The sequence below is a fragment of the Zeus faber genome (assembly GCF_960531495.2).
Source record: "Zeus faber genome assembly, chromosome: 9".
Taxonomy (NCBI): Eukaryota; Metazoa; Chordata; class Actinopteri; order Zeiformes; family Zeidae; genus Zeus; species Zeus faber.
The window spans coordinates 31,873,908-31,883,455 of NC_137197.1; the positions used below are offsets into that span (position 1 = coordinate 31,873,908).

The 9,548-nt window shown below is 43.5% G+C and overlaps 1 protein-coding gene across 1 annotated transcript; it reads right to left on the reverse strand.

Moving 5' to 3' along the window:
• Positions 1-430: 430 nt before the first annotated feature.
• tmem97 (transmembrane protein 97) lies at positions 431-2,395 on the reverse strand. Its single transcript, XM_080006786.1, has 3 exons — positions 2,266-2,395; positions 2,039-2,183; positions 431-888 (listed from the first exon to the last, which is right to left on the reverse strand). Exons 1-3 carry the CDS (start codon positions 2,380-2,382, stop codon positions 608-610), a joined length of 543 nt encoding a protein of 180 aa, XP_079862912.1. The 5' UTR covers positions 2,383-2,395; the 3' UTR covers positions 431-607.
• Between the last annotated feature and the right edge of the window lie 7,153 nt (positions 2,396-9,548).

A 9,548-nucleotide genomic window follows, 5' to 3' on the forward strand; every position in this document is an offset into this window, starting at 1 on the left:
AGACACCCCCCTCTCTGTAATCTGACCTCAAAACACGGACTTCCACTTCTGCACCTTCTTCTTTTTGCACATTTTTAACTGTACATTTTACACTCTATATAGATATGTTTATAACATATAGACATGTTCATATATATATTTATATATATAAAAATGTTTCTAGTAATTATTATTTGTTGTATGTAAATATGTTGTATGTAAATATGTTGTATGTAGATTTGGAGCTGTAACAAAAGTAATTTCCCCCTGGGATTATTAAAGTATTTCTGATTCTGATTCTGATTCTGATTCTGATTCTGAATGAATATGAACTTTGAAGTCCTGCGTCAAAGTTATTAAATAAATCTTTGTTGTAGATTTATTTAATCAATTTAATAGATTTAAGTGTAAAAATGCAGGTGCATTGCAAAAGTAAGGATGATACAGTACATTGTTATCAAAATCAGAAGCAAGATTTATTGGCCAAGTACGCTTACAAATACAAGGAACAGCACAGTATAGAATGCCAAAAAAGACAGCAAAGTACAAGTACGGCAAAATTTGAGAAAATTATACTCACACACACACACACACACACACACACACACACACACAAACACAAACATAATCATTTTCTCTTCTTGGCCTGACTCAAACCAGAGCCTGTTCCCGCCCCTGAGCTGGGGTTGTAGACGGAAGCGAAGAGCATGGCGAGAAGCAGCAGCAACGGCACCAATAGATAGGGGGCGTATATGGACACCAGCGTGCAGCGCTCCCTTAAGGTACGGGGCCCTGGGTGTGGCTCGGTGGGGAACTCCGAGAAGAGGATGTGGATGAGAATAGGGATCAGAGTGGTGGCCACGTGTGTAGAATAGATGATCGCAGGAGTTCTAATCCATTTGCATCCACCTGGAATTTAATAATTTTAATTGTAATAATAATATACAATATTCACTTATATATATTAAACTATTTCTCTTTTGTATTTTCAGCTATTTGTGTATTTTCTTGGTAATTTGTACTTTATTTCTTACTTTAGCATTTTAAAACAGATTGACAGTCTGAGAAAAATGAAATAAAATAAAAAAGTAATCCCACTAATATTCACCATGTCAGAATAAACTGATTCTGATTTATAACAGTTATTGATAAACATGCTTGAGACTTTATGACATATTTCCATATGCTAATTTAAACACTTGTCATCTCATAATTGAGATACTATTCTATTTAGTGTTTTATTGAAAATATCTGCACTGTAAATTCTAGTGCAGCTTATTATGACTGTTACTTATTGTATTTTACTTTCTTGAGCTGTTTATAGAGCGCTGCAGGGATGACGTATTGTCGTAGGCCAACCCGTAAGTAAACGTCGCCCTGGTTCCCGGGAGAAAATGCCAATAGGGTTTTTCCTATTGGATTTTGGATTATTGCAGAAAATAAGCTCTGTGGCAAACAAAACACATACGTGTGTGTAAAAAAAATAAATATATATATATATATATATATATATATATATATATATATATATATATATTTATTTATTTTTTTTACACACACGTATATATATATATGTGTATATATATATACATATATATATATATATTTATATATATATATATATATATATATATATATGTGTGTGTGTGTGTGTGTGTATTATATATATATATCTATGTATATATATATAGATATATGTGTGTGTGTGTGTGTGTATTTTATATATATATATCTATATATATATCTATATATCTATATATATATATTTATCTATATATATATATATCTATATATATATCTATATATATATCTATATATATATCTATATATATAGATATATATATCTATATATATATCTATATATATAGATATAGATATATATATATATATATATATATCTATATATATATCTATATATATATATATATATATTTATCTATATATATATATATCTATATATATATCTATATATATATCTATATATATATCTATATATATATAGATATATATATATATATATATTATACACACACACACATATACGTATAACTCCACAGACCTTTCAGGAAAGCATACGCAGCGATGGGAAAGAAGGGCAGTTGGACCAAGGCTTCGCAGAAAACAAACGACCTAAACCAGACAGGGGGATCCAGCACCATCGGATCCCTGAACTCTTTCGCATACCACCCCAAGACATCTTTGAGCTGCGGGGAGATAGACACAAGTTACTGTTACTGTAGCTAAAGTTTTAAAGTTAAAAAAAAAACTAGTTTTAACCGCACTTACAGCGTTGGGGTACAGGTTGTCGGGCAGCAGCACTTGTAAGTCGATGAACAGCGTGATGGGAATGTGAGATGCGAAATAGAAGAAAAATATTAGTTCTAATATCCGCAGGACGGCCATGGTCCATCTCCTTTCTCTGTGGAAATTGGAGGGGGGGACTCTCCTTTAACTTCAGGCGTGTGGAGTATGTCGTAGAAACGCGCGTTGCAAGGCTCCGTTTCATTGGCCTGCTGCTGTAACTGGGGGGCGGTCGCCTTGAGGTGGTGCGTGTGGGGGGGGTGTGCATGGCCAGATCGTTCAATTGTAAAACGAGCAAAAAAAAGTCTCGCCTTGAAATGGTTTTAAAGAACTAATACATTCTTTACCCCCTCAATAAACAAATGAATGCACAAATAAATAAATAAATTCACAAACAAATAAATACAAAAATAAATACACAAATAAATAAATAATTTAATAAATACATACACGAATAACTAAATATACGAATAAATACACGTATAAAAAATAAAAACACAAATGAAAATATTGAAAATAAAAAAAACGTATAAATTCTCCAAATTGAAAAAAACAAAAGGAAAAGGAAAAACAACAACATAGTTTAAAGTAAAGACTGGGGAGTCTCAAATGAAGTCTCTCTCTATTTACGTGGTCCCAATCAGCCCCAAACTATAGCCACATTTTGGGGGGTCCAACCCCACGTAGCTCAGCTTTTTAATATTGCTAAAACAATATACCACTTTTCAGGAAAACATCAAGACAAAGACAACAGTTTCTCATAGTCTGCCTCCCGTTTAAACCTGTAACAATAAGAATATAGGGTCGTTATGAAATTTTAGCATTAGCTGAATGAGGAAATGTATTTTATTTTTTTTATGTACATTAACGTTAATATGTTATTATGTTAGGTGCGGATCAGGTAACACTATAGACCAGGGGTCGGGAACCTTTTTGGCTGGGAGAGCCATAAAAGCCATATATTTCTAAATGTATTTCCTTGTGAGCCATATAATATTAAATACAACTGAATGCAACTTAATGCGTGCGTTTTTTAAGTAAGGCGTACATTTTTAACGTATAACACATCTCTGAGTACTTAAAAAAGTGCTATATATAATACATGTCTCCTTATTCTTCTTAATAATATTGTTGTACTGTAGCTAACCAATAAAAAATGAAATACTTTTTTACCATTAATGCGACTTCTGGTGCTGCATGGTTTTGCTGATGGCCTTGTAGTCTTGTTCATACGTAGTGAGGTTAAGCTTCATGCTGCGTTGAGGCTTCCATCAGTTAAACGTGAGCGTAGGTTGCTCTTCATGTTTCTCAGATGCGAGAAGACTGCTCACATGCGTATGCAGAGCCAGACATGGTCAATACCGCAATAGTCACTTTAAGAATCAGCTGGTCTTCAGGTTCAAGTTCAAGAGATTATTTGTCACATACACATATACATATTGAAGTGTTTTCCATTTCTGTCCACTTGTGTTCAGCTGAGTGGTCCGACTCGAGGCGGGGAGTTTTCTTAATGTTTGTCTGTCTTACAGAGGGGATCGGCTCGTAAGCAGCCCAGCCGTGGAACGCCATTCCTCCTGCACCCAAGAGGAACATTATTATCCACCATTATTATAATAATCCTCAGTGATATATGTAATTGTGGCCTGCGTACCGCATATTGAAATGAACAATAAAACTCTCGCCATGTCGTTGCACCACGGCCAGAAAGACTCCATCTCCCTCCCTAAACCCTTACCTGTGGGAAGAGACTCCCACAAGTGGCGCCTGAGCAGTGGCGCCTGAGCAGTGACCCGGGAGGGGCAGGAGTCTTTCTGTGGTCCGCAGCCGGTGCTTGACTACGCCCCTTTGTCCGCCACATAAATTCTCTTACCTGTTTTACTTTCAAATGACACAGAATAATTATTTATTACTTGTTAATTGTGATGAAAAATTTTAGCTCAAAATTATCTGCGAGTCATATACCGTTATCGAAAGGGCCATAATTGGCTCCCGAGCCATAGGTTCCCGACCCCTGCTATAGACACTGTAGGAACTATTCATTATTTATGTCTGTGTATTATGTCTGTTTTTAATTCGTAGCCTATATCAAGTTGACCACTCGGTGGCAGTGTAGATTCGTGTGGTAGGTGAAATGTACCTACCACCTATGGGCACAGGTATAACAAGCCTAATAATGGTGACGGGAGGTCTCAGGGTTTTATCGCTTGTACACCAGAAAGCCAGCCTAGCCACCATACCATCATACAGGGTTTGTTTGCAAATTAAAATCAGTTGACCAATACCAATCAAGTTAGTAATTTAGCTGTAAACCAAAATCTTAATTAAACGGGAGCCTCATCCAAATGTGAATACAGTCTTGACATCTGCTCATTGAAGTGCATCAAAAACAACGTCTTATACCGCACCCAGTAGAGTGGCTAATTGGAGATCAGGATAGTCGCTACACAATTAAAAACTCTGATCTCACCTGGGCATTTGGAATCATTTGGAATACACTCAGCTGCAAAGGCCATTCTGTTTGTCTTCTGGATAGTGGTGAATCCATCATCATCCCGAAAAGAAAGAAAAGGTCTGGGAACGACTAACACAAGCCAAAGGAGGTCCAGTAAGAGAGCAAACACCTGTATAGATGTTTGGAACGGCATTGAGCTGTATACCCGGCAGTGGGCTGCTTTGAGGACTATGGTCAGTTTGGTGTATTGCATTCATTACATTACATTTAGCAGCATTTAGCATTTAGCATTCAAGTCATTATTGATTGTATGGACCTTCTATTAATTCATGCAAATTGTAAGAAAGAGATGATTGTTATTATTATTCTCAGGGGTCCAGCCCACAGGGCTGAAACTACCTGGAAAAGCAACTTCGGCATAACTCGGTTGACTTCTGTTTGAACCGCGCTGTGACAAAGACCTAGTGGTTGAAGTTTAATCCAAATCGATCCACACATGGAGAAGATATTAACGAAAAACCGACCACAAATTTAGCGACCAACGTGCCAGTATGCCAGTTTGAAATATGTCCAATCCGGCTTAAATCATCTGGAAGACATTCTTCAGTGTAAGCTAGAAACACGGTTAAGATGTCATTTTATTTAACTAGGATCTCGTGGATTAAATTGAATCTAAATCGATCCACATACACTTAACCTAACGTTAAATGATACGTTACACGTGTAGTCGAAATTGAACAAGATTCGATTTACAGTAAGACGCTTTATGACGTCTTCATATTATTTACTGTTCACTTCCGGCTGTCACGTCAGTGTGATACATTGTTAAATAGCTTCCCAACCTAACCTGATAACTTTACCTGATTTTGGATTACAGATTGTTCGCACTGTGATATCCTTACTATTTTTTGGCTTTGACCCTCGCCTGATCTTTTTTTTCGGATTTTGGAACGTGGACTTTGGCTTGGCTAGTGCTCGGCTAGCGCTAGTTAGCCTGTAGCTTAGCATATTGCTAACTATGCCAGCATCTATGCCTAACTCCTTGGACTGTGAGAACTGTTTGTGCCTGGTCAACAGACTCAGTGCTCTACAGAAGTTGGCCTTTAAAGACATCCACAGCGTGAGGATGTGAAGAAGAATGATGAACTGTTTGTGTGTATGACTGCCAGCGCTCAGGCTAAGCACATCTTCTGCTCCATGTCCTCGGCTGTGATCGGACTGGACTTTGACACCACTCTCCCTTGGCTCGGATCCATTCTCACTGTGGGTGAGTCAGGTCCATCTGATGCCCCACCGGCTGTGTTAGTGGATCCATGGCCCAAGTCCCGGACCTGCTCCACCCCAGAGCCCTGGACCCTGGCGGCGAGAGGTGGCTGGCAATGCGAGCGCTCCTTGCGCCACTCTATGCCAGAGACTTTCCGGATGGAAAACAGATTTTAAGCCTTGGAAGCCCAGAGTCGATGTCAGGGATATGCAGGAGTTCCCTCCTTTGGAGGGTGGATCACAGTCCACCGTGGCATCGAGGGCACCGATACACTCTCTACTGCCACCAGCCTCATCTCCACCATCCCCAGTCTCATGTCCAACACCGCTAGCCTCCTCCTCCTCTGGTTCTATGCCTGGACGGTATATCCAGTGTTCTGACTGTCGCCAAGGGACGCACGCTCCCCTCCACTGCCGCCAGCCTTTTCTTCACCTGGGACCTGAAGTGGCCAATCACCACACAGGACCTCTGCCTCGCTCCTCTGTTGGTGCGCACCTTGGGACATCCTCCAAGGCAGTGGCAGAAGACACTCGTGCTGGCTGTTCCCCCATGCTGGTTGTTGGGTCATTCATGGTCCGTCATGTCCAGATAAACAGGCGCCGCACTTCCTGCCTCCCAGGTGTACGCGTAAAGGACAGTAACATCACCATCCCACAACTGTTTAACCATCACCCGTCTGTCTCTGCTGTTGTGGTGCATGTGGGCACCAACAACATTAAAATGCAGCAATCAGAAAAACTTAAAAGAAAATTGTCTACAAAGGACTGGATCTTTTAAAGGAAGATCGCCTCCATCCAAACCATGAAGGATCCCATCTACTTTCCATAAACATTGGACTCACACTGCTCTCCTGCAATGCATTCACCTCCTGATGGTCAGTGAGTCCCACACATACATTCACTATCAAGTAAACTCCTCCATCCACTACTCCAACAGCCCTCTCAACTCCTGTAGGGGACAGTAGCTCAGGCGGTAGAGCTGGTGGTCTAGTGATCTAAAGGTTGCTGGTTCGATCCCAGGCTCCTCCTGCTAGCATGCTGTAGTGTCCTTGAGCAAGACACTTAACCCCTCATTGCTCCTGATGGCTGCGTCCGTCGGTGTTTGAACAATTGTAAGTCGCTTTGGATAAAAGCGTCTGCTAAAATGACTAAATGTAAATGTAACTCTCCTAAATGGGATTGGTATGGCTTCCACTACAACCACCATCATTTCCTATCACACGCTCATTATCACGCCACCCTAAGGCTAATCATAACAATATAATTTAAATTCCTCAACAACCTCTGTTACCTCCTGCTGCTTCTATTTGTAAACCTGTAAAATTTGGTCTTTCAAACATCAGATCTCTAAATAACAAATCCTTTTTTTGTCATGATTTTATTACTTTTAATAATTTGGATTTTTTTTTTTTCTGTCATCAGAGAGACTTGGTTAAGTCAGGGAGACTGCAGTCCTCTTATTGAAGCAACCCACCCAGATTTTACATTTCTCCACCAACCCAGGCTCTCAGGCTGGGTAGGGGGGGTTGCTGTTATCTATAGAAAGCTTTTGAAAGCTCTCCAATTTCCTATAGTAATTTTACATCCTTTGAACATTTTGGTTTTATGTTAAATTCTAAGGATCCGTTGATCATTTTAATAATTTACAGACCACGTAGACAAAAGTGTCATGATCTCCGCCTTCTTCTACTTTCCCCTCCCTCTCTATCACCTGACGGGCCTTGCTTGGCTATGGGGAACGGCCCAGTGGGAATGACGCACACCAGCCTGCTCCTCCTTCCACGCCTTCGCCGCCGAGCTCCGCAAGGTGTTCGGGGTTACATTACGGTGTCCCGATGCTACTGGTGGTCTCCTGGGTCTCAGTCAAGGGTCCAGCTCCGTGGTCGATTACGCGATCGACTTCCGCACCCAGGCTCGACTGAGCAAATGGAACCCGGCAGCCCAGATTGACGCATTCCTGATGAGAGTAGCAGAGTACGTGAAGGAAGAGCTAGTTTCCTACGACCTGCCTACCTCTCTCGATGGCATCATTGAGCTTGCTTCCCGTATCGACCGACGCATCCAGGCCCGGCAGCAAGAGAGGCGTCGAAGCCAAGTGGAGCGCCGCCCAGCAACCCGTCTCCCAGGTTCCTCCGGGCCGCCAGCTCTTCCGGCCCGTCAACCCACGAGTGAGGCCCCTCCCATGCAGGTTGGCCGGGCCAGCCTCACCCCGGAGGAGAAGGAGAGACGCCGGGTGGGGAACCTTTGTCTCTACTGCGGTCTAGCTGGACATTACATCTCCGGGTGTCCGGTAAAAGGCCGGGCTCGCCAGTGAGGGAGGAGGTCCTGGTGAGCCACACCTCCAAACCCTCCTCCAACCCACGCCCCCTGTGTCAGGCTCGGCTGCTGCTGCCCCAATGCTCACATTCCCTCGCCATACATATTGACTCTGGTTCCGATGTTAACATCATCGACGATAACCTAGCACGGCAGCTGGGTGTTGGTCCAGTTCTCCTGCCTTCTCCGGTTCCTGCCACTGCCCTGGATGGCCGCCTCCTGGGGACAGTCACCCATCAGACGGTGCCCATCCGCATGCTCCTGTCCGGCAACCACCACGAGACGATACAGTTCTGCATCCTGCACTCACCTCGTCACCCTCTCCTCCTGGGGTTCCCCTGGCTCCGGCGTCACAACCCACACCTCGATTGGACCACAGGGGCTATTCTGGGATGGAGTCCTGCGTGCCATCAGGTCTGCCTAAAGCAAGCCGCCGCACCTCAGCCACCCACCAGCTCCAGCTCCACACCTGACAGCTCCAGCTCCACACCGAGTACCTCGACTTCAGGGAGGTCTTCAGCAAGGCCAAGGCGACATCCCTTCCTCCGCACAGGCCATACGATATTGCCATCGTTTTGCCAACTTCTATCGGAGGTTCATCCGAGGCTACAGCACGGTGGCTGCCCCCCTCACAGCCCTAACCTCCTCCAAGGTGCCGTTTCTGTGGTCCGCCACCGCCAACGACGCCTTCCTGGCCCTGAAGGCACGGTTCACTTCAGCCCCCATTCTGGTATTGCCTGACCCCGAACAGCAGTTCGTGGTTGAAGTGGACGCCTCCGACGTGGGAGTCGGAGCTGTTCTCTCCCAGAGAACCGCCGAGAGGAACTACGACATCGGGAATAGGGAGCTTCTCGCTGTCAAATTGGCCCTGGAGGAGTGGCGAAACTTGCTAGAGGGAACCCAGCTGCCGTTCCTGGTGTGGACTGACCACAAGAACCTGGAGTATATTCAGCCCGCCAGGAGACTGAACTCCCATCAGGCCCGTTGGGCGCTTCCTTACCAGGTTCAATTTCTCCCTCTCCTATCGGCCTGGGTCACGCAATGTCAAACCTTATGCCCTGTCCTGGCAGTTCCAGGAGGAGGAGGAAGATGCTGCTGACCCTGACACCATTCTACCGTCCTCCCGTCTAGTTGCCACACTCACCTGGGAGGTGGAAGAGAAGGTCAGAGCCGCCGCCCAGGACCAACCTGGACCCAGCGCATGTCCGCCCGACCGTCTGTTCGTCCTGCCTGACCT

Coding starts and splice junctions, on each gene's coding strand:
- tmem97 (XM_080006786.1), bottom strand. CDS start 2,382: ATGGCCGTCCTGCGGATATTAGAACTAATATTTTTCTTCTATTTCGCA. Junction 2,184..2,265: donor ACAACCTGTACCCCAACGCT/GTAAGTGCGGTT, acceptor ATCTCCCCGCAG/CTCAAAGATGTCTTGGGGTG. Junction 889..2,038: donor TGCGTATGCTTTCCTGAAAG/GTCTGTGGAGTT, acceptor ATTAAATTCCAG/GTGGATGCAAATGGATTAGA.